Raw genomic sequence first — 26,071 nt, forward strand, 5'->3', positions numbered from 1 at the left:
ATAAGTCATGAACATACAAATGACGTGGCTATTCGTCTTTAAATAAGAAGTAAAGCAGTAGAAACTGAGGGCGTGTGTTGCTATTTCCAGGCCATGGCATTTAACCATTCAACACTCAGATGATCTGGAATTGATTCAGTACATATGTCATTTGAAATATCATCTAAGCAATGCCTCAAAGATATTTTACATTCAGCGTTGATTATTTTATTTACACAAGGATTCATGTGTTCCCCGTCATTTTTACTTTCTCCTGAAGGGGCCGGATTTGGCCCCTGGCCCTTGAGTTTGACACATGTTGTTTAATGCAAAAAGAGTGGGCCATTTTTGTGCCTTTGGGAGCTGGAAAATTATCAGCCTTTGCAGAATTACAATAAGATTATTGGGGTACAAATCCATGCAAATATCAATAGTTACCAATCTTTTTCTGTTGCGCCCCCTTTAAAGAATGAAAATCTTTCAGCAAAATGTGTAAAAAGAAATGAAAGCTTTAGTGAAAAATATTTTTAAAAAAGTGACTATCCTTCTTTAAACCTCATAAAAACAACAAAATGTGCAATCACATATTTAAAACAGAAAATAACTTTCTATTTTCCATGCTGAATGTTCAGCAAAGCTGTTGACGCCACAGTTTGGGAACCACTGACATATCTTCTTTTTCTTTTGTCTGTTCCCTTCTGGGGTCGCCACAACCAATCATCTGCCTCCATCTCACCCTATCCTCTGTACTTCATGTCCTCTCTCACTACATCCATAAATCTCCTCTTTGGTCTTCCTCTAGGCCTCCTGTCTGGCTGTTCCAACATCAGCATCCTACTACTGATATGACTATAAAAAGACAAGGCATTCATTGTGGACTTGTCCTATTTTTTTTCTGCATTTTCTCATATTTGCACCAAAAACTTCTCCTTTCTGCTGATGTTGTAGCCATCTGGTGTATTTAAAGTTCTTTAGTCTTATATGTGGTGGTGAGGAAGTTGGAATAAGAGACATTTCTTCCATTGACAGGCCTTTTATACAAATATAGACTAAAGAATAGGACTTCATAGAGTTACCGTCTGCCTCATAGGCAGGCTGAAAAGTTGGCTTTTAATTACATTGATTGCACTTGTTCAAAAGAAAATTAATATTTAACTATTACAATAGGTTTGAATATCTCTACAGTAATTTACATCACAGAGTCTCTCCTTTCTTTGCAGAGTTGGGCTGAGCATTGACGGTAGTGCCTGAATTAAGCTCCTGCTTAATTCCATCATTATGTGGTCACGGCTATAGAAACAATCTACTGTATGCAATACATAAATGTATTGTAAAAACATTTAGCACATCACAAAAGTAACTCATGTTGCCAAGATAATATATAATATGAATAAAATGGTATAAAATATATTAATATTATGTACATGTCATGTACACGCATGTGTATGTATGTATATGTGTATACAGTATGTGTATATATGGTTAATGTGCATGTATAAACTCTATATATAAAACTTTGTGTAGAATACAGTATATATTGAATGTGTATTGTAAAAATGGTAATATTAGTTTCCATAATTATATTTTTCATGTTATCTAGATAATGGATGGATGGGGTAGGTGTCTATAAGCTTTTGCTTCAACCTGCACCCTTTCGGCTGATTAGTTAGATAATTAAGTGTTGTTTCTGAAGTTTTTTGTTTTTCTGAAGACTGCTGAAATAAAATTCCCCCAAAAAAATTAAAGAAAAAAAAATGCCAATACTAAAAACAAACCTTTCCATCTTTCTTAATTACCTGGTAGGTAAATCGAATTCCTAATGGAAACAAAAGGCCTTTGTTAAATGTACTACACTCATATTACATTATGTTTTTCCTTCTAATAAAGTCCGGTTTATCCCTCCCGAGGGAGAACTGGTGACCGTCACAATTAAGCAAAAATAATTAATGTATTATTACTTTTCTTTTTTTATTAAGTTTTATTAAGGCTGTCATTAAGTGTCGTTTGCTAAATTATGACAATTTTGGAGCTATGTTGGAATTTTTGGGTCAGATGGAGGGATCGAAGGGGGTTAGGTAGGGTTAAGTTTTAGGTAAAGGTTAGGGTAATGATTGCCACTTAATGACAACCTTCATGGCACCTTATTCATGCTAATGACAGGTGTCATGTCATAATAATGAGAGCGTAATGTCAGCCTTATGTACAAAACTTTAAGTAAAGTGTTACCCTTTATTTTTCTGTAAGAACAAAACAATGCAAAAACGTCACAAAAAGTTTGCACTTCTGATAGTGTTAACCTTAGATAACATATGCAAATATGGTTAGAAAAAAAAAAAACACACGTACTACACTCACATGTCTGAGGGAGTATCAAATGTACTTCAGTGTGCCTGACCTTGACATCCACAGGGCAATAATAATCACCTCCCTTAATGAGCCACTGAGACAACTAGTCAACTCGTAACACTTTACACATGAAAATAAATATTCTGATTGAAATCCTTTGGTGCCAGACCGACTTGTGTGCAGAGTTTAAATTTAAAGGTGCAGAGCACACTCACCCTCAGGACCCTGTTGGCTGTAATGACAGGAGGCTCATCGTTGACAGCTGTAACCTGGATGAACACTGTCTGGGCAATGCTGTGCTTCCTCAGGCCCGTGTCGTTGGCCACCACAGTGAAATTGTCAGCTAAGCTTTCACTGCTGTCATGAACGTAGTAAATGAAGTCGTGCTCCACCTTTAAAGATTAAGAAGATGATTGAGAGTGGGAGTGTAAGGGTTACGAGACTAGGCTAATGTTCTCTGACAACTAGGTCATCTGTTGTTCTACTGTGTGACATGTATATGATAGCACTGGACTTCACACAGAGATTTAGGCATCAGGAAACATGCAAGGTGAGAACATTCATGGACAAACAATACTATTTCTATTTAAACAAAAAATGAAAAATAAGATTGAGATATCTCACCTGCCTCCTGGAGAATGAAGTTAAAGCCACACCGGGATTTCGAGAGTGTTCTATGTGACCGTGACTGGGAGGAATTTTCAAACTATAAAGGAAGTTGATTCCATTAAAGTGTCGATTGGTGACTATAAGCACTTCATCTGTCAGAGCCTTGTACCCCCCCTCATTTAGAGTGAAATTGGAAACCCGAAGTGGGATGTTCTTCGGGATAACGTCGACTGCCATCGTGATGTCGCTGACATCAGTGACTCCGTTTGTGACATGGAGAACAAAGGTGTCGTTGACGGTTTCGGCCTCCACCTGCACATACTGGATGTTCCCATTGTTAATGTCATCTTGTGTAAAGGTCTTGACAGAGTTCCGCTCGGTTCCGATGTAGCGCTCCTCCGCATCAACAAAACGCCGGAGAAAGCCATGAGACGGGGCTACCTGGACTGTGAACACAATCTCAGATGGCAGGTTGTCCTCGTGGGTGACCTGCAAAAATCAGAAAACATTCAGTGGTTACATCTGAGATGCCCCGTTTCCTACTAGGCCGCATTTCCTTTTGAGTTTCTAAAGCTGTCTGGCATCACTTCAACTATTCAATATTCAGATCTTTTAACTTTTGCTGTTTGAAACAAAAACAAAAACAACTACTATTGAATACTAACGAGATTATTGATTCAGAGCAATAGAGTGCCAAAAATGCCAGGTTGACTACCTTCTTTTCCAAAACGAATACATTTTGCATCAAACAAGAACACTCGGAGCACAAACCTCCACCAGGTGCCAAATATCCTCTTTTTCAGATATTGGCAGTTATCTGGATCAGCGATCTCGGTATAGTGCCACAATTCAGAAACCAAGCCAACATAACTAAGTCAAATTTCATAAAGATCTGTCAATTATTAGCCGAGATATGAATTTCTGAAATTTCACCAAAGACGACAGATTGGTTTTTTACATGTTTTTGAAACAGATGCAGAATCTGTATATTAATCTGGATCCCCTCCAAAATGTAATGGAATCTTCGTCTTTGGTTAAAATTTTGTCAAAACAAAAACAAACAAGCAAATAAACGGCGATGATGGAGGGTAATAACTTGATGCTCAGATCACATTTTACAGAATGGAATTACACAACATTTAAAAATTGCTCATTGACAGATTACTGAATGACAGACGTATAGTAAAATAACACTTACTTCTAATTTAGCTGGACCAATCTTTACAGGCTTTCCTTCTTCCACCAGTAGATTGTTGTGATGCTGCACAATGGGTGGCCTCTGATGACTTTCCAGGTAGACCTTTACATTTATTCGCTCTGTGAGTTGAAGATCTTTAGCCTTTACTGTTAGGTTAAAAGAGTCGGCCAGGTGTTTACTGTCATAGTGTTGGTAGGAGATAAGACCGTCCTTTAAGTCCAACTGGGTGAATGACTTCACCTTCTCTACACTACGATAAAGACCTCCATACTTGGGAGCCTCCTCTAAGGTGAAAAGGATTTCCAGGTCATCTCTGATATCCAAATTGGATACAACACTGAAGTTGTTGTTTGAAAAAGTCACAGAATGTCCTTTCTGAACAAGCAGACCCGTATTATTGCCAACATTTAAAAAAGGATCTTGTGCACTGATGTCTAAAAGGCCTGATACAAAGTTTTTTCCATCCGAGACAAAGAGCACAAACCTGCCAGTGCTCGCACCTTTATGAATTAACAACACTTTCTTTTCCTCCAAATCCTTTTGTCGAAACTGGAAGAGTCGATGAGTCGTATCGTTCACGAGGACAAGATCCCCCAAAGGGATTCCATGTCGAGTGTAAATCAACATGCTGTTGTCAAAATCTGAATCGTTGTCAGCGTAATACAAATCCTCTGTTGTCACTATCTTCTGTCCATTCCTCACGACATGGAAAACTTTGTCAATAACACGCACTGGCTTTTGGTCGTTGACTAATTTTACAGATATATTAAAGATTCCTTCCTTGGAGCCAATTTCATCTTCTGCTATGAATGATTTGAATCCTTGGCTGGTGGAAGCTATGAAACTAAATGAATCCTGGGTCGTTTCACTGTCATCATGGATGTACATTATCCGCTCCTCTAATACATCTTGATTACTAAAGGTTAAGATGTTGTTAAAGCTGGCATTTGAATTTGATTGGGTAATTCTGGCTAAATTTCCATGTCCTGGACTGTTAATGACCGAGTAAAACATGTCTTTTGTACTCAGTGTCTCTGCAAACAACTCATCTTTTGTGATGATTTTACTCTCTCCCTCCAGAATCGAAAGACCTTCATTTCTAATAAACACGCTGTTGATGTCAGCTTTAATAGAAAACTGAAAATCATAATTTTGGGACTGAGCATGCTTAGAAATCAGTTGAAATTTAAACCTGTCTGTTGTGTCCTCATAAGGTCTGTCGACGAGCTCATAGTGTACCTGTAGCTCGGTTACATTTCTTTGGCTAAAAGTAGAGTTTTTACTCAAAGCAGTTGAGTCAAGCAGGATTTTTCCCTTCTTTGGTGTTGTCAGAACCCGGAAATACAGGTCTTCTTCTGAGATTTTGATACCTTTAGCTGTGGCAAGAAGATGCTCTGATGTCAGAGTCACTTTTCTAATTTTGTCCAAATGCATCATAACATTTCGAAGCAAGTGGTAGTTCACCCACGTTACGGTAATTGGGAAAAGTATATCAGTGGTTTCCGTTGCAGCCACGGTAACTTTGCACTTAAAGTAATCAGATGCATTGGAGGTTTGGATGTCTTCAAAAGTGCTAACATACCGAAGACGCTCTTTTTCTAAAAGTCTTTGTGAAAATGAGTCTGTATGTCTCCATTCACCACGTGAGTGAAGTCTCTGAAGTTCTCCATATTGAGGGGGCTCGATGACATCATATCGAATGTCTACGACTTGTTTCACGGCATTGGTTTGCACAGCCAACTGCTGGGTGCCAATTATAGCCGCTTCTCCTTGAAGAATCTGGAGGCCTGTGTTGTTGGCAATCTCATACTCCAGTGCAACAGCCATGATCCTTAAAACGACAGTGTTGCTCACCTTTTCCCCGTCACTTACTCTAAGAACTATCCTAGAGTTTCGAATCCCCTTGTGGACATACAATACTTTCTGTTCTTCCAAGTCTTTATATGAGAATGAGGTCACAGCGATACCAGGTTTGCTTTCAATTTCCAAATACCCTGCATCCGCATTGAGGTTCCCCAACACTGAAAAGAATAGATCTGTGTTGTCCGTGTCAATGTCCGTGGCCTTGAGAACATCTGCGGTGAGGTGCTTTTTTGAGTTTTCCAAAATTACAAACAAATTTCCCTCAGGGAGACTCAGCTCAGGGGCATCGTTGGTGGGAGTCACTGAAATATTGTAGCGGTACAACTTACTGCTCTTGAGATAATCAGGAACTTGCTTCCTACTGCTGCAAAAAATTGAAAAAAAGAAGAAATCATCTGGCTCTTCGGAGCCCCCGTGTATGTACATTACTCGCCCGTGCCAGAGATCCAACATGCTGAAAGTGTTCTCCTCTTGGTCCGGATCAACATCGAACCTTATCTGACCTCGAACTGGTTGCTCTTGTATTCTGAACATAATTTGAGACTGTCGAATGCCAAGCGTCTTGAAATCCAAAAGGATCTTGATGTGTTTAGCTTCCAGAGATGCTCGACCACCCTCCGGGACGACAAGATGTTTAAGCTGCACAAAATTTGACCCGTATCTTTTGTTCAAACCTGGACCAAGAGTGGACATGTCTGATAGTGTGTTTGGTGTAACTAAATGAAAAAGAGCTGCTGGTGCACTTGTTGGAGCCACAGTTGTTGATGGTTCCAAACTTTTCTCAGGTTCGCAACCAACAGAGATATCTTTGGTGACTATTGCATTGAAAAGTCCCCTCCTAACTCTGTTGATTTCAATGTTTTTTAAGCATCCTTTGAATGATCCCCCTCTGATGTGCTTTCCAGATACTGAGTTAAGTCCCACTTCTCTACCTTCGGATCTAGTGCCATCATCAACGCCTCCAACAAACAGGTGACCTTTAGGCTGAAACACTTTAGTCTGAAGGGCAATGCTTGCTTTCACCGTCTCTCCATCAACAGACAATTGAAGGCTTTTGGAGCTCAAATGCAATTTAATAGAATGCCATTTCCTGTCATTGATGAACGTGAGCGATCGGAGCTCAGTTTTGCTCCCACTTTTTCCAACAATGGCCACTGGTAATCCTTCTTGTATCTCCACAGCCATAAAATAGTCCTCTCTGGCTGAATTGTAAAGAATGATTCCCTCTTTTGCTGAAGTGTGGACAACACATTGAAATGTGATGTCATGCTGAGGCTTCAATGATGGAAAGGAAATATACGCCCTCGAGCTAAAGAAGCTGATGGGGTCTTCTTCTGTGGCAAAGAACTGGGGACTACAACCCAAGGACACTTCATGAACACTCTTAAATCCAGTGTACGGCCTTAGTGAAGACAGCAGGTCGTGTTCGTTAAAGATAACTTCCTCCATACATCCTCGGAAATAAACCAGGCCTCTGGAAAAATAACTCATGTCCAAGCTCCCCGAACCTCCTACATAGAGACCATCTAAAATGTTCAGATTGCGTTGAGAGCCAGGCATTATTACACTTGTGTGAGAGTTTTTATCAACAGTCAGTGTAACATTGAACTGCACATGATGGACCTCCACAGAATGCCAGGCCAGATCATTGAGCTGGGTGCCTCGATCGGATTTCAATACTTGTTCTCCAGATCCAAGGTTCAGCTTCAACTAGAGAAAGAAACAAAACTGGATTACTAAATCAGCATTTGAGAGCAAAGTAAAGTATACACAAGCCAACATGAGTTATTATTTAACAATGTTTCAACATAAACTTTGTTAATATGCTCCAAAGGACATATGGTTACTCTAAAGGCAGTTGCAGCAGGGCAGAGTCACCCACCCTGAATAAAAGGCCAGTCTATTGCTCACAGACAGGCTCAGAGGGCATCAGTAACACTCAAAACCTTTTCCCTACTGTTTCTTCTTGTACATGAAAACTTCACATTTTGTATTCTTTTAATTATTTAATTAATTTTAACACAGTACTTTAAACATGTCTGAAATTATGGTAAGTGTCTGACTTACTTACTAACCAGCAGACTATTATTTAGACCTGTATTTTGAAAGGGTTTCTCTGATATCAGTAACGGATATTAGCTCGATATCAGCACAAAAAAAAGGATTATATCGTCCTGCATCTAAAATCTCTGATATAACGTGCATTGTTTTTAGTGGATTTATTCAAGTTAGGGTTAGTTAGTCAGGATATTCTAACTTATTTATTGTATTCAATTGTAGAATACTTTTATGTTTACAGTTTGGATTTAAGGTTAAATTGGAGAAGCTATCGAATCTCATTATACTATGTATAATAACAATAAAGGCATTGAATTGAATTGAAAATGTACACTACCGGTCAACAGTTTTAGAACACCATAATCTTTCCAGTTATTTATTGCATTTCAAGTCGTGCAATTCCAATGAATAGCTTGAAATGGTACATAGTTAAGTACTGAACAGCCAGAGGTTAAAAAAAAGGTTTGGTTACCCAAAACTATAGGTTACTTTTGTAACCCCGGTTCCATGAATAATGAGTGAGATGTCTCACTATGGGATATCACCTCTGCTACACTCCGTCTCACCCATTGGTTCAAACGAGGGTCCCTTAAGACCCTCCAGAACCACCGCCAGATCCCATGGTGGAACCACCGATCTGAACACGGGGAGGAGCCTGCGCGCACCCTTCATAATCCTGCATATCAGCGCTGGTTTGTCCGCAAAGCGATCGCCGCCAAATACACCTTCACTGTGGAAAAGGCTTTGCGCTTGTCAATCAGGCCTTGCAAGAATGACACCCACCGGGTACTGAAAAGGAACGTGGCCTCCCTGGAGACACCAGTTCTCAAACACCCTCCACTTAGAGTCAAAAAGAGACCTAGTGGAGGGGGCCCGAGCACTCTGCATGGTAGAGATCACGTCCTGTGATAACCCTACAGCTGACAGATTGCGCCACTCAGGGGCCAGGCCCACAGCACCACTCTCTGGGCGTGAATGGAAAACCATGCCTCCCGCCTGCGACAGCAGATCCCTGCGTACAGAGCAGCAGGTAAATCTCCACCAACCAGTACATAGCCGGCCAGTGGGGAGCCACCAGGATCAGAAAATAGCCATATTCCCTCACCCTGTGCAGGGTGGGAGGAATCATAGCCGGTGGGGGGAAGCGCATGCGCTAATGCGTCTACGCCAAGGGGAGCACACTGAAAGCATATTTCCCGAGACCCCTGTTCACGGCTCATAAACCCCGGATAGGACAAATCCTGGTCCCCCCTCGTCCCCCCCCTCGTGGAATAAAATCCCTTCCGGAAGCGACCGGGAGGGACCACTGAAATCCCTCCTTTTTGCAGCAGAGAGGCAATTTCCTCCTGCAACACAAGGGCTGAATTACACCAGGCCAGGGAGTGCACTATGCCGGTGAAACTGGGAGGGACAGACGCAAACTGTAGTCTTTAACCCTTTGATAACGTCTGTAACACCCAGGGCGGGGCTGTGAACGCCTTCCATCTGTCTAACCTCAAGGAAAGAGAGGTCAGGCACTCCGGTGCCCTCACTGAGAGAGTACAGGGAGAGCTGACTCCCTCTCTCGGGGTCAGGCTGCATGCAGCCAGAGAACCAGGGAGCAACGAGACGGCGTGACGTGTGTGAGTGCTTTTGGACTTGCACGAGGGGGCAACAGCCACCCATCCCGTGGAACCTGTCCATCTCTCCCGGTCATTAGAGGGCCGAGCCTTGGCAGAGGGGAGAGCAAGGCGTGAGATGGCCGTGGAAGCATGCGTGAAAGCGGAACAGCTGGCGAACGAGGAACAGTCAGCTTCAGCTTCAGGGTGAGAGAGGAAAGAGGTCAGGCCGACTTTTTCTTTCTCTGTGCCTGTGTGTGCTGGGACTGCTGCATTGGTGCAGCAGCAGCTGGGGCCGAGGATTTCCCGAGCCAGGCAGGCGGGCCCCGCTGACGTTGTGGAGGGTCTCGGTGTCTGGACCAGCAAACCCTAGGGAGGAACTGTGGGGCTGTTCTCTGACGCACAGGCGGAGATGTGAGCGGAGATTTTTTAGGGAGGCATAGGCGCAGAGCCTCATCCTCCCTCTTATTACCTTTGCAGCACCGCTGCATGGAAGATAGGACTGAGCCGAAAATCCCCTTAGGAACAATTGGAGCATATGGGATGTCACATCTTTCGGCGTCTGTTAGCTTCGCAAGGTCGAGCCAGCAAGCACGCTCCTGGATCACCATATTGCCCATGACTTTTCCCATAGTCTGGAGTGAGCAGCCTTGGGTATGCAGGCACACATCCGTCACTGTAGACATCTCCTCTATTATCACAGTGTCCTGGGACGCAGCGAAATCCTCACAAAGTTCAGCCTGGTAGGCGGTGAGGAGGGAGAGGACATTCATGGCCCTGATAAGTCCTATGGGACCGGTCTGACTGGACACGGTCTGATTTTAATGGCAGCATGGGTCTCCGTGGAGATACAGCAGGCTGGAGTGGGAGCAGGTGCGCCGCGACGAGCGGTTCCACCTGCGACATCCTGAGCAGTCCGCGGGCTTCCATGGCCTCGCAGTCGAGGATGGAGCAGCCTGCAACTGGGGCCCTCCCGGTAAACGGGTGGATCTGCCAAGGACTAGCCACTTCCTCGAGAACCTTGGCGAAGAAAGGGAGAGTCTGTCTTGGAGCGCCTCTGGAGAGAAGGAGCTTCTTTCCTTCGTAGCGGGACCAGGTAGTTTCCACAGCAACTGCGGGCCAAGGAATGGCCAGTCATGCAGCAGCGCGTTTGCACACTTCCACGGCTCGGAGGATGAGAGACAGGTGTGCAGCCCTCCATGTCCTCCCGAGAGGCAGCGAAGTAGGCAGGCAGTCCCCCGCGGGCCGGAGTGATGAACACTTCGTCCCCTTCGTCCATCCCGGAGAGGGTCGGAGGAGTCCCCATCAAATTCTCCACAGTCAATAACGAGGACATCCTCGTCAGGGGGGGAGATATCTGCCAGGTTCAGTTGTTCAGTCTGCCCTAGGGCAGCTGTGGCCCATTGTAGCTTACCACCACCGGTATGGTGGTGACTGGTGTGAATGAATAATGGTTTCTGTAACGCGCTTTGTGTCTCCTCGAAGAAAGCGCTATATAAATCCAAGCCATTATTATTATTATTATTAGTGGAGAGCCTCAGCTGGAGCCGTGAACAGCAACAGTTTCCATGGAACCGTCTTCACTGCATCCACCGCGACAGTATTGTGTGTGGAGGAAGAGGGGCCTTGCTCGCACCTCATAAGATCACCATTCGGGCGTGCTTGACGCCCAGGCAGGTGTCCATCTTTGCTGGATATTTTTCCACCGCATGGACAAAGACGAGCCATGACGCATCCCGTTCCCTCCATCAGAGGAGCCTTGTCTCCCATCGCTGCTTGATGCAGGCACGAGAGCAGGTGGTTTTGCTTGTGCTACCACGTGGCGGCTAGCATGGGAGCTAGCAGGGAGCATCCAAGACGTCGGGGACAGCCTTGCCTCTGAACAGCAGCTGGGTCGCAGCTCGTACACCGCGGAGCTGGGTCTGGGCCAAACACCGTGGTGTGGGCCCATGAGGAAGACCAACGTGCGCAGGAGCCCCGGGGCGTCACAGGCCATGGTCTGGGATGGCAGCTATGGTGAGCTGGGGTCCATGAGCTCTGGTCGTGCGGCACAGAGATAGCAGCGGAACTGTCACCGTAGTGAGAGGCCGCTGAAGCCAACGTGCACACCGGAGCGGCAGAATTGGAGGGAGCAGACAGCTCGGAGCTTCACGCCTTGCATCAGCGAAAGACAGCACTCACCAGGCGCAACCAAGTAAGAGCCTTTTAACCTTACCTTCCGACCTGGTGTAATCCAAAGCTAAGCGTTAGCCCTGCCAGCGTTCGTCGGCAGGAAAAGAAGAAAATCCCACCTGCGAACAGATAAACTGGTCAGAGCCAAAAATATGCGAGGTAGCTGAGAGGAGAAGAGGTTTAAGAATGACGCGCACCTGTTCGTCCCCTCCTCTTATAGGAGGTGGGAGGTTCTCTGCTGATGTGCTTCACCAGCCAATCAGGATTGGCAAAGTAAAATAGGTATTCTGAGGAATGTAGCAGAGGTGACATCCCATAGTGAGACATCTAACAAAATATTATGAAATAAAACTGAAAAATAATGTACATTTCAGAATTATACAAATAGGCCTCTTTCGGGAAACACAAAGTGGGTTAACAATTTAAAACTGTTCTGCAGCAATGAAGGTTGAATCAGCTTTGAAAGCTGGTGCTACTCATTCCTACAGGTGTTCCAACATTTCTTGGTTACTTCCAACCCCCACTGTCTGCATAAAAGCAGTGTTGGAAAACACTGTGGTACCAGACCCTCAGGAGCATCAGGTGAACAGTATTGTTCATGGATTCCATTTCAGAGTGCAATGACACAATAAACAATCATTTTCAGTAAAAAACTGGAAAGAGTGTGGTGTTCTAAAACTTTTGAGCGGTAGTGTATGTAACCCATTGGTTAATAATAAATGTGTCAGTTTTTCCTCACACCTACTGTTTCTGACTATTATTCTGAGTAATAACATTTCCACACTAAAAAAATGAGTAATAAAAGTATGTTTGATTCATGCTAATTAGGGGTGTCCCGATCCAATATTGATATTGGACATCAGTCCGATATCAGCCAGAAAACAAATATCGGATTTTATCGGACTGCATCTAAAATCTCCAATATATATCATGTTATATTTATTAAATTGTAGAATACTGTAGACCTTATGTTGAAGGTTAAAATGTATGTAACCAATTGGTTAATAATAAATGGGTCAGTTTTTCTCATACCTACTGTTGCTGACTATTGTTATGTTTGAGTAACATGACTTCATCAAGCCTTTTCTAACATTCCACACTACAAAATAAGTAATAAAAGTATGTATGATTCGTGCTGATATTGTATCGGATCAATATAGCCCAATACTCAAGGCTACAATATCGGTATCGCATCGAAAGTACAAAAGTTATATCGGGACATCCCAAATGCTAATATTGTATGTATCGGATTAATATTGGCATCGGCCAACACTAACACAATTATATCGGAAGTTAAGGATTTGTATTGGGACACCCTTAGTGATTTCTTTAGTCCCATATATTTTGTTTTCTATGTCATGTTTGTGTTTATCATAATTACTGCAAACAAATGAGGGCTTAACATAATGTTCCAAAAATGTTCTAATAAAAGCAGTGTGATTTTATTCATTAGCTATGACAGAAAAAAAAATTTATTTCCTGGAACATTTTTCTGACCTTTTCAAGTGTGAGTCGACTGCAGCTTTGATGACTCACAGAACAACACACTATCACAGCTGGAAAGAGAATAATGCTATTGAGACTATCCTCAGTGATGTCACCTTTTTTAATAACAGTGAGCTTTGTCTGTGATTCAGACTAAAACGGGAAGGGTAAAATCTTCTCTTTGCCTTCAGCTACATCCTCATGTCACCATGTCAAAATGCACACATATTTAGATGGCGCGCTTGTCAAGGCTTGCTACTAGGTTCCGGCTCTCCTTGCATGGGTTTAACGGGGAACGGACGATCACTGTTAACTAATGTGGAACGAGATCCTGGCCTAAGGAAAATGTGCACGTGCACAAAAAAGTACATTCAAATGAAGGCTGGTGCAGGTTTAAAGAACAGGGAGATGCAGTTCAGCCCTTGTGCTTAGTGAAGCATGGGCATGTAGCATTGTTGTCATTGTGATTCATTCCCAGGAGAAAAATAATTTAAACGCATATAGAAGCTTAGTCACAAGGATTTCTCAAGTTTGCAGCAAAACCGCTACAGTGAATATCTCGGGACTTCATGCGCTTCAAGCAAATTTGTCTGCATTTCAGAAAAAAGGCTTCCGGCGGTTACGTCCTTCTTTTCTGTGTTGATTTGGACTGGCAAAAATGCTTACTGGATGCTTGAGTAGCAATCTTGAAGAGCAAGTGCCTTTATTTTTGAACATCATACCACAGAATCAGATTGCGTTGGAAGCCAAGACGCCACATCTTCTTGTATGATTAGAATAGAGGTTTTGTCATCAAATCGGTATGAATTAAATTTAACACTGTTCCCAAATATTTACGAGTAGCTTTTATTTTAAAGGTTCTAATGCATAAATGTGAGTTTTGACAAAGTCTAGAAGAGATGAAGTTACAAGAGCTAATCTGGGAAAAACTAGAAACTATGAATTGTTGAGTGAAACATCAGTTATCACACATGTGGTTATTAAATAAAATCAAATCATTTGGGTCATGGATTTTGAAATATATGCAACTGTGTGTCACTGACATAGCAATGAAAGGTAATCTAATGTAAATAATTATTTGAAAAGTATTGTCTGTCTGAGGGCCACATTATCAACATTCATGTCAACAAGTTTGTGTATTTTTCTTGTTTTTTTTGTGTGTTTTTTCTGATCATTTTAGGCATCTTTGTTGTCATTTTATGTATTTTTGTGTGTTTGGGGTCTCTGTGTATTCTTCTGCAACACAAGACTTTGTGTATTGTTATTGTTGTTTTGTCATCTTGTGTATTTATACTGTTGTTTTTGTGTGTGATTTGAGTCACTTTCTCTCATTTTATGTTTTTGTTGTCTTTTTGTGTTTTTATAATTTATTTTTGTTGTAGTTTTGAGTGTGTTTGGAGTCATTTTGTGTATTTACGTTGTTTTGTTTTGGATATTTTTTGGTTATCTGTAGTTGTCTTGTTTATTTTTGTTGTTGTGTGTGTGTTCTTGGAGTCACTTTGTGTATTTTTTTTTTTCTTTTTTGTATTTTTGTTGTCATCTTTTGCATTTATTTTGTCGTTTTGTGTGTGTTTGGAGTAATTTTAAATTTTTGTGGTCTTTTGTGTGTTTTAAAAATTCATTTTGTACATTTTGTTGTAGTTTTGAGTGTGTTGTTTTTGTGTGTGTATTTACGTTGCCATTTTTGGTTATTTTTCTGTAGATCTATAGTTGTTTGGAGTGTATTTGTTGTCCTTTTGTGTATTTTTGCTGTTTCTTTTTGTATTTCTCTGTCATTTTATGTGTTTTTCAAGTCTTTTAGTGTGTTCATTTTGTGGGCCACAGAAAATTAGCATTAGGGCTGCATGGGGCCCCGGGCCGCCAGTTTCCCATGTCTGCAGTAGATGATGAGAATGACTAGCCCATAACGACTGACTATAATGAGTGCTACACTAATAAACTATAAGGCTGAGCAACATTTTTAATAAGATTAGGAATAAAATGTCTCCTGCTTCAGGTGGTCGGAGTAAATTATCGCCTATAAATGAAAACAGGAACTTAGAACTTAGTAGAAAACATAGAGACATAAACAGAATTGAGGCTCAGAAAATACAAAATAATAATTACTCTTTCAGCAAACTGCAGAGGCAATAAGAGGGGGGTTAACATTTTTGGGAAACCACTATTTTCAAACACTTCCAAAAGGAAAGAGTGCTTTACATGAAACCCTGCCTCACCTGGGTGGTAAATCTAAATTTAATTATAGCTGCTGCAATAGCCACAATGGTCAAGGCATGGTAATTTTAGGCAGAAAAGGAAATGATCTATGAGCTGAAAAATCCTCTATGTCACTGAGTTAATTGAGAATATATCTCATGTAGCTTCACTAATTGACTAAGCCAGTTCAGACAAAAATCAATTTAGCATGAGAATGTTGGTAATTTGTTTTTAACAATGATTTATTTGATCCATAAGTTGAAAAAAAATGCAATTTTTGCATAGACTCCAATTGTTCACAGAAACTCAAAATGCCGTTAAGAATTTAGTTTTTGAGATAGAATTCATCATCTCCCATAATTACAAAATGTTTTTTTCATCTTTAATAATGCGGATGAATGTGCAAAGGCAATGTGATACATGCATGAATATTAATAAACAAAAATAAACAAACTCATTTCAAGTCCCCATAAAGCTATAAACACAGGGAAATGGAATACACTGCTCTTTAAATGGCAGCACGTCCAGTCTCTTATGTTTAAAATTCAAACTTTCCATTTGCAAAGCTGTTCCTGCACAAACATCACATCATGTTTTTACATTGGGGACAATAAATAAAACCATATGAAGCCTTAAACTTAAGAAAACTATAATACTACGTCAGAAACTGCATGTGGAACAGTGATAAGTCATAAGAACGAGCAATGTCCTTTTGTATTAAGCTGCAAAAAAGCTGTGACACAGCATATTTGAGTAAATTTGCCTTCCATGACATCACAGGTCATGCTGTGACTACTGTGCATGTGCACATTTTGATGTCAATGCTGAAATGATGCATTTTGCTGCTTTAGTCATCACTTAGTACAGAAGATGTTTGCCCTGCTCGGACATTTACATTTCATAAATATTAGAAAAATACAAAGGATGTCAAAACATACACAAAATGACAACAGAATAACTCAAGAAGATACAAAAGAACAACAGAAATATATATAAATGGCTTCTTAAGCACACACAAAAAAAATGCATCACAAAACAAAGTCTTGAAAAAACACAAAAGCACAAAAAAAAAAAAATTAAAAAACAGATGTGCACAAAAATAACAAAGATTAACAGAAGTGAATAAAAATCACTCCATAAGCACACAAAACAAGAAAATAAAGCACAAAAAACTAAAAAAACAAGCATAAAACAGCTACAAAAACACAAGCTGGGAGAAAAATACACAAAATTACACCAAAAACACACAAAATGACAGAAAATGATACAAAAGGACAACAAAAAAAATATAAAAATGTCACATTTGAGCCCTAAAACAAAAGCACTTATTTGATATTGCAAGGACAAAAATATATTAAATTATTATCTCTAAAAGTAGCGTAGCTAATTAGTTTTTGAACCAACCATCAGTCCCAGTAGTAAATAAATAACAGGCCCCCCCCCGCCCCCCCACCATAATCCCCATCCACTCAGCTCACAGCACACACACTTGTCTGTTTGTGTTACTGTGCTGAGCAACTGACGCTGTCAACACATAACGGGTCTGAGCTGAGCTGCTGTACATGTGCACATGCTGCATACAGTTGAGCTCCAACATCTGTGCCTGGTTTTTAAAGCGTACAGTACGGGCCTGTGTGTGCGTGTCTGTACGCTTCAACGCACATCCCACCAACCACGTGCCGGGGAATCTGCTGTACCCACCTGCAGGCGCCCGGCGTGCAGCTCCAGCAGAAAGTGGTCCGTCCGACCCGCGGCCAGGAACAGCATGCCGTCGGGGCTGGAAGTTCGGAAGCGCAAACGGAGGACGTTCCGGTCCGACGACTCTGTGGCCTTAAGCTGCACGAAGCCGTCGCCGTAGAAAGATGCTGCAAGAGAAACACAGTGAATGATACACTTTTTTTTTTTACACAAATACACACAACATTCACTAAGTCAGCATAGCTTTAATGCAACATAAATATTCATGAAAAATACTAAATATCATGGTCAATGACCAGCAGAGCAAGCCCTAATGTAGTCAACATGTGACATTTAGAATGTAAAACACACGCGCGCACACACTAAAATACACAATTAAGACACCTGTAGGGCTTTATCTGGGTTTAAAATCCAGTAAGTTATGAAAAATAAGAAAAATGTGAAGAAAAAAAAAAAAAAAAAAGAACACCTGAATTTTGGAGGTGAAGATTAAAAAAATGTTTAATTTAACATTTTTTTCCTGAGAAATTTATTATAAAAACCTAAAAATAATTTATGGGGTTATTTATTTCAGGCTCAGTAATTGTGATTAATTAAATTTGAACATCATTGTAATTGAGTTTCAGGGGGACAAAAATATTGTAATTTCAATTGTAATTGGAAAAAATGCTGGTGGGAAAATAAGAGATAAAAAAGGAAAGAAAAAAAGGGGGGGAAAAATGCCAGTCAACATAGCCATAATTGAGTTATTGAAGATGGAATTGTAATTGAAAAATGTAATTGACCCTAACCCTGTTGATAACACACATTTGAAAGAATCCCACTGTAAATACCGTAAGTAGAATTCTGGTCATTTCCTGCCTGGTGTGGAACCAAAACCGTCTCTTGTATTTTCAGTTCATGTTCATTATCATTCTCGTTATTATGATTAACATTTATAACAAAAAATAAAACTCATAAAACCCAATACTTTTAATGTTTTTCACTTTCTTTCTCTCAAGTAGTGCCACTGCGTACCCCCATTTGAGAAACACTGGTATAGATGTATGAGAAACAAGTACAGTATGTGAAGTGTAAAAGCAGCAGACTTTGATGGTGCACACACAGTGGCACACAGCGGATGTAGAGGTGTCTCAGAGGTAGTGAGGCACGTTGGGGCCTGCCTTTGCCCCAACAAGAACTTTCAACCTGAACATGAAAGGCTCCGACGTCCCCGCGTTGTCTGTGGCCCCGTGTTAACGTAACAGAGTGGCGTACGGACCCAGCTGTTTCTCCTCTTTAGCTCACCTCCCTGCCATTCCTCATCACCCTGTAATCTAGGCTAACATGCTCAGAGGCGTTGCTTTCTGCACAGGCACCACCAGCGCACATTTGGATAAGTCCCACGCACACAGAAAGGTTGATAAACATCTCTGGCTGCCTCAGTGAGGAAGAGAGCCATCACAGATGATGGCCCCGGGGGACCAACGGCCTATTGGTAATAATGGGGCCCAGAGTGAGTCACTAATGAAGCTAGATAAAGTTTACAGCAATAGATGATTGATTTTTGCTGCTAAAAGAAGTTAATTAGTAGTTTTTAATGAGATGGATGCATTAATAAACACAATTAAACCAGTTGATGGAGTAAAATAGACTACATTTTTTTAGACTGTACCTGTAGTTCATCCAAAGGTTGTTCTTCTCATGCACTACAGATGCCACTGTGACTCCAAAAACTCTGTAATAGTGACATTTCAGCAATTTTCGCTAATTGGAAAACAATGGCGTTCGCTGATATTGTAGCTTTCCACAGAAACACCCGAAATTAAAGTGACCACGTATCACAAGTAACACTTTTAAACACAACGTGCCCGCACTTGAAAACCCTCGGCCTGACATTTGAAAATTCCTCAAAATATGAACTGTCAGGAAAAATAATTTACATTGATTAATTGTGACCCAGCTAAGCACTTCAGTGAATTTATAGTTGGAAATGGTTCATCCATTACATTTATGATACTCATAGGGGAATAAAACATTACTAAATATGATTATGTTTATGCATAGAGTTTTATTACGTAGTAGTTTCTGTGACAAACACAAAGATAAAACATTTTGCCACTAATCAAGAGCCCTGAGTGAATGTCACCTTACATTAAGGTATCAATGCTCCACCTCCTTTCCTTCCTTAAAATCAGTCCATGACAAAGTTGTTTTTTTTTTAAATACTCAAAAACGCTGTTTTTTTTAACAAAAGATTGGAATTTTTTTTCCATTACCTGGAACCTCTCCATTAGTACCAATGTTTTGGTGTGAGAATGGTTGGTGGGTATTACATTAAAAAACCTACACCACTCAACGCACACAGCCAGACGGACGAGGAACGGATGACAATACCCTTCGGCGGAGGGTAAAAACCAGAACAAAAATTACGTCAAGCAAAATAAATCAGAGTTGGAATGCAGAAAAAACACTTCTTAGAGAAACATTTTTGCTTCTGCATATCTACTCCAAATCCCACAATGCAATGCCTAAAAATGTTCAAAATTTTTCGTCACATGACCATATGAAAACAACCTGAAACTGTAACTTCCAGCTCTGAGTAAACGCTCCTATTTTTCAGAACAAATAACTTCGATTTATTGATCAATGAGGCCTGCACTCTCTTTATCCGTGTTATAAATAAATGCAATAAGTGGAAAAAACAAAAAAAAAAAAAAAAGATGACGAGTTTCCTCATCCTGCCCAGGCAAATTTAGTAGGCTGGAATAGGCTCCAGGATAAGCAGGTATAACAAATAAATAGTTGAAGTTTTCTTTCATGAACGGGCAGACCTGTATTTGCAAGGCGAATAAGTATTTGGAAATTGGAAATTGAAAATTGGCAAAAATGACAACCTGTATAGTAATATAATGCAGGAAAAACAGAAGACTGACCTTGGCCTTAAATGTGACCTTGAGCAAAGGTCAAGGTCACACACTGAAAGGAGATGTTGATCAAAGGTACCAGTCTGAGCACCGTCTTTCAATTTGTCGCCAAGTTATAAGGAAAAAAGTTTTTTTTTGTGAGGTCAGAAACTTTGACCCCTACCTCTCTTTTTACTGGTTGGTTGTCGAGTGTGCGCTGCAGTAAACTGCTGGGAGCTTCACTGCCTTCTATTGTAGCGCCATTTTCTGCCCTGTCCCTGGGTTCTCCTCCCCATCGATGGTGTTAATCATGGCTGATCTCTCACCCAAAGGTGCGCTGCTGCCACCTACATGTCTCCAGTTGGTCACTACATCACACTTCAGCTCCGATATTCATGAGGGACCTCCGCCAGTGTTTCCTAGCAACCAGCATCGAAAAACACAACTGACGTAAAATTAGCGAGCGTATAGATTTAAAATGACGTATTTTCACGTCAATGGCAGTGAGTAAGTTAGGAGTTTGTAGAGATAAGTAGATGCTAATTAATTATAGCAGCTTTCATTAGCATGCCAAAAAAATTAGTTATGGTTTAACCCAACCGTCATTCATAGTCATAGCGCCACCTATTGGTAAAAGGAAATCATAGACATTATATTGGCACAGAACATTGCAGGAACATTTGTGATATAATCCTTTAAAATGGTCAGTTACGTCTCAACATTTAAAATTTTCTGCCACACCCCGACATGCAACACACCTCAACGTGCACCACTTTACAACATGCGTGTGGTTGTGAGGGCCCGTTCAACGCTGCCTGCAGCTTTAATTATTTATTGTATTTTCGTTCTTTTTTCTTCTTTTCTTGCTTTAGATTATCCTTCCCTTTAGTTTAGTTTACTAATACATACAAAAAGCAAATAATAATAACTTGTCCCTAAAGGATTGATGACCTGTGCACCTTCATGGACACGTAAATTCATTTTAAGAGTTCCCGTAAAATAAAAGCTCTTCAGCTGTTTGTTGAGTTTAAACGGTGAGTAAATGAGAGAGCACAACAATACACACTTGTACTCTGTAAAGACACTGAACAGACGGTGTGTGAGTGTTGTTCTCTAATCTACATGTCAGCACAGACGCACTCTGTGCATTAGCAACATTTTTTGGGGGGGATTTTTTTTCCAAACCTCGCTGAGAACAACAAAGGCAGTGACCCTTTGTGAATAGTGGCGAGGAGTTAATTTGAGGGGCAGAGCTTGTCGCTGCATGTGCACTGTGTTTGGACAACAGATCACAGATTTACTTTGACAGAGGAGAACCCTTGTTTTTTGGGGGGTTTTTTTCTTCTCCTTGTTGACTGTCTGGTCGCTCTCTGGCTGAAACATTATCAGAAACTGGGGGAGTTTGTGAGAGACGGTGACATGAAGCCAGTATGTGCAGTGCTAGAATTTTAAATAAGAGTGAGTCACTCTATGATAATATTTAATCAACCGCATGGGCACAGAGTGGACATATGGGGAATTTAGACGACACATGTCCAGGGATCCAATCAAGCAGAGACTAATGCCCACATGGATGAAATCATGCACATACACTATGTGGAAAAGAGAAAAAAAAAAAGATACATATTCTAACCCCTTGGCTCTTTTAATGCAACAACTGTACTTTTCTATGAATGGATTGGAATGCATTATTGTCACTGAGGTTTTTCCTCTGCAGTAACTGCTGCATCGCTGTCTCTCACAGAATTATTACTGCTTGCTAATGGTGGGATGATATATCGTGATATTAAAAAAATATATCAGAGTTTTATTTTTGTTTTGGTCATAGTCTTGATTAAAGTCCAACTTAGTTTTAGTAAACAAAATTACATTAAGATTTTATCCGACTAAATCAGATATAGTGGACTAGATTACACAGGATAAGAGTGTTTGTCAACCTTGGGATCGTGACCCCATGTGGGGTCGCCTGAAATGTCTAGTAATTGGTAAAAATATACATTTATATATATACACACACACACACATATATTAATTTATTCAACTATAATTTAACCATTTTTCATTTTAGTTATTAAAACTCATAACTTGATACATTTTTCTCAAAATGGCGCGATACAATTTAAATCTCTATATTTTTACCTCAATGTCTTACCAGATAGACAATTCTGGGTTAAGTGTGTTGACTTTAAATGACCAGATCGTTATCAGGCTTCTGCAGAGCTTGAATCATTTGAATCAGGTGTGTTGGAAGAGGGAAACATCTAAAACATGCTGGATAGTGGCTCTTGACGACCAGGATTGGCCACCTCTGATATATATATATATATATATATATATATATATATATATATATATATTGCCTATATATATAGGCAACATTGTAATTTTCTATATCGCAAAAATGGAAATCTCAATATATCTTCAATCTCAATATATTGTCCAGCTCTAATTGTTGTTTAGAAAAAATGTATATATTCCTCTCGAGTTGAAAAGATCTAAGTATGTAAATATGTCCAGAGTTAAAGTTTGTTTGTTTCTTAAAGTTAATGTAAAATAAGACATTGTTAATTTTAAAACTGACTTGTTTTTTAATCCCTATTCTCTTCACAAAAAAATGTCTCGTATCGTTATCGTGACCCTAATATCGTATATCATTGTATTTTTCCCACTTTTATTGCTTACACTGATGAAGTCCACCATCAGCTTCATGGAGGTCTCCTCTCATTCACTTTCACATCTTATCTATTTAGTCATAATTGTTTAACACGTTTTAAAGAATCACTGCAGTTCTGATTAGAACCATGTGTTGGTCCTGTGTCTGTAAGAGGATCCAAACCCTACATGAGAACAGAAATAGTTCCTGGAGGAGACGCCAGTCCATCGACGCTGCTCCGTTTGTTCTAACTCAAAGCTGGGTGGTCTTTTATGGTTCAAACAGCGGTTATAAAAACACATTATAGTTCCTAACACAATGGTTGATATATATTGTGTTAATGTTGATGAATAAAACTCCCATTGAAGTGTTTTTGTTACCTCCAGAGGAAAGTCGGAGCAGCATTGAGCAGCTCAGCAAAGCGCGGAGCCACAACTTGGTCCCGGTGAATTCCATCGTTCCTGCCCCGCTCGTCGCTCACAAGTCCGGCTTCATGTTCTCAGAGGGCCGCTCTTGCTCCGCTCCGGTCGCAGACATACGGACCGACACAGCGGCGAACACAGCCTCCTACACACGGGCTGTGAGTGAGTCTGTACACCGGGGCAGAGTCAGACCCAAGGACCCTCCGAGGAACCACCGCACGGAACGGGGTTGCCAAATACGTGGGGAGGCTTTCCGCCCACAGACTGAAGAAAACTCAAACATGCCATCAAACTGAGACAAAGGATGTAATAAACAGGTGTAGCATTACCAACCACGAAACAGATTTTAGTGTGTTTTGTTGTAGTTTTGTGTTTTAGATTTGTCATTGTCTATTTTCTCACTCATTTGATATGTTTTTTGTTGATGTTAATATTGTTTTGTGTTTGATTAAAGTCATTTTGTGTTTTTTTTCTTCAGTTTTTTTTTTTCTTTTTAAGTCATTTCTGTCATTTTGTGGTGTTTTTCAGTTTCCTTTATATTTTTTCTCCGTCATTTTGTATCTTTTGCAGTAATTTTTGTGCACACGTGTTGTCCTTTTGTGTGTTTTTGGAGTCATTTTGTGTATTTTTGAGCATTTTTGCTGTTTGTGTACTTTTCTGTCATTTGACAATGACTGAGGGCCACACATGGCCCCAAGACCGCATGGTTCCCTGTGTCTGAATTAGACTGTTATTATTATTATGTCATTAGCATAGCAAAATAATTAAACAGAACATTTCATGTTCGCTGATGTTTGATTGTGCATATTTCTTCCAATCTGGTGACAGTTTTTCCTGCACTCTGCCTCAAAAGTATGCAGGAAAACAAAACAAAATAATGTTAATGCCACTGAGTTAGTTAACTGAAACTTTTTGCCTTCATTTGTTTATTCATTCATTTTTAACCTTCATTTATACAGGTTAGTCCCATTGAGACAGCGTGGTGTCATTTTTAGGAGGGACCTGTTTTTGATGAATACATAAATCATTTTAAACATATACTATTTAAAAGTAACAAGTGCAGTAAAAATCAGAGCACAAAGATGAGTGCTAGTTATAGAAATACTTCAAACAGGGACTGATGAACTTTTAAAAGTTTTTCAAAGTTGCTTAAAACACTGCAAAGAAATAAAATAAAATAACATTTCAGATCTCAGGAATGTGGCAGCAACAAGTCGTTTCCTGGCATTATAATTAAAAGAGAGACCTTATTTATTTCTAAAGAAGAACCCCAGATTTACCTTCAATATTCTTAAATAATGTTTAGAATAAAGATTCACTAATACCTAGTCCACAAACTCAATAACATCAACTGTTGTAGATGCATGAACGTGAGCCTGTTGAAAAGCCCTTAGTTCATTCTGTGACTAAATGTGATTTAATACGACATATTGACATATTCTGTATCATTGTTTCCTTAATTGCACTTATAAAGATGAAAATTATTCAGATTTTTAATGGCTTTCAATACAAAAGTATCTCCTCGTTCAAATACTTTCACGTAAAGTCGCTCAACCGCATAAATCAATTTTACTTTAACCGTACCTGTATTTCATGCAAAGGTTTTTCCTCATCCAATACTATTTTTTTTTTTTTTTCACAGATTGTAAATGGTTTACAAATGCTGATATTTTGGCTTTCAACGTAAATGCGCAAATCCGTCTAATATCACAGGTAATGGCGAAACAAACGGAAAACAAACCAGAAAACAAAATGGCTTCAGGTGAAATCAGTGTTTTGCCTGAAAAAGACACTCAAGAAATCACAGTAAGAAAGAAGTAAAAAGACTTAAATAGTAATTAAACCCCAAAAACTACTTATTTTCTCTGCTGAAAACAAAGGTATTTGGATATGAAATAGTGTGTTTCATTGATTCTTGTCCAACTCTTGACATTGTAGTCAAATTATTTCAATTTGCCATATTTTGTTGTTAAAATGTAAGCGTGACTGCCCTCTACCTAATTGTGCTATTGGCTGAAAAAGTTGGTTTGTGACATTTTGGTAGATTCTTACATCACAAACTACCACTGTTAGCCACGCCCCTTCTATAAAAACTAGGAACTGTGGACTCTAATCAGTGTTGAGTAGGTTGGATTGAGAAAATTGTGAATAGAGGAATAGTGAGTATTGAGTAGCTAATTAGCATAGCATACTGTCCTTTGGAGATTCTATAGTAAAACTGGGCTTGTCTTACCCACACCCGGAGCCACGCCCATAATCAAGGCATTTTTTTTTTTTTTTACATTTCCAGCCAAAAGCTTGGGGTTTAGTTAATACTCTTTAAAATAACTTTTCCAATTCTGCACCGTCTTAACATTCCTCTACGGGACACCATATCCCACAATGCATTGTGTAAGACCTTTCCAAAATTAAAGTCACATGACCATTTGACAACAAGCCGTTTGGTCATGGTGGAGTCAAAAGCAAACTTTGGAGCGGCAATTTCTACCTTTGATATTTGTGAGAAAAATAATGAGAAAACATTTGGATGACATACAGGTACGGTTTAAAAAGTGTGAGTTATGTGGTTAAGTAATACTTTGACTAGAATATGTTATGGTTTCATTTATTCTGAAAAGTTTTTCAGGAAATTTACTTTGATCTCCGGACATGTTTCGACTGCCAACTGGATCAAAGAAGCCATCAACATCAGGAGGCGGAGCTTCAATGTCAACAGGAATTAGTGAACATTTTTACTCTCCTTCACCTGGGACTCTCTTCTCCAGAGACTATCGGGCGACAGGGGGCGTGGCTAGCCTGACAGAACTGTCAAGTTGGCCACGCCCAGAAAGAACTCATAACGACACATCAAAGCGATCAGCAGATGCCTCTGAGGAAGAATGACAGTTGTCAGCCAAAACATGTCAGGA

At 40.2% G+C, this 26,071-nt stretch overlaps 1 protein-coding gene across 1 annotated transcript in view; it reads right to left on the reverse strand.

Moving 5' to 3' along the window:
• The window catches only part of cspg4ba (chondroitin sulfate proteoglycan 4ba), a 41,133-nt gene extending 17,761 nt beyond the window's left edge, over window positions 1-23,372 (reverse strand). The window contains exons 1-5 of the mRNA XM_028458199.1: window positions 23,121-23,372; window positions 17,206-17,369; window positions 4,133-7,705; window positions 2,950-3,423; window positions 2,541-2,717 (exon numbers count right to left, since the gene is read on the reverse strand). Of these exons, the coding sequence (XP_028314000.1) occupies window positions 2,541-2,717; window positions 2,950-3,423; window positions 4,133-7,705; window positions 17,206-17,369; window positions 23,121-23,196 (4,464 nt within the window). The 5' untranslated portion in view covers window positions 23,197-23,372. The remainder of the gene's footprint in view (window positions 1-2,540; window positions 2,718-2,949; window positions 3,424-4,132; window positions 7,706-17,205; window positions 17,370-23,120) is intronic.
• Between the last annotated feature and the right edge of the window lie 2,699 nt (window positions 23,373-26,071).

This window comes from Gouania willdenowi, chromosome 9 (assembly GCF_900634775.1).
Source record: "Gouania willdenowi chromosome 9, fGouWil2.1, whole genome shotgun sequence".
Classification (NCBI taxonomy): Eukaryota; Metazoa; Chordata; class Actinopteri; order Blenniiformes; family Gobiesocidae; genus Gouania; species Gouania willdenowi.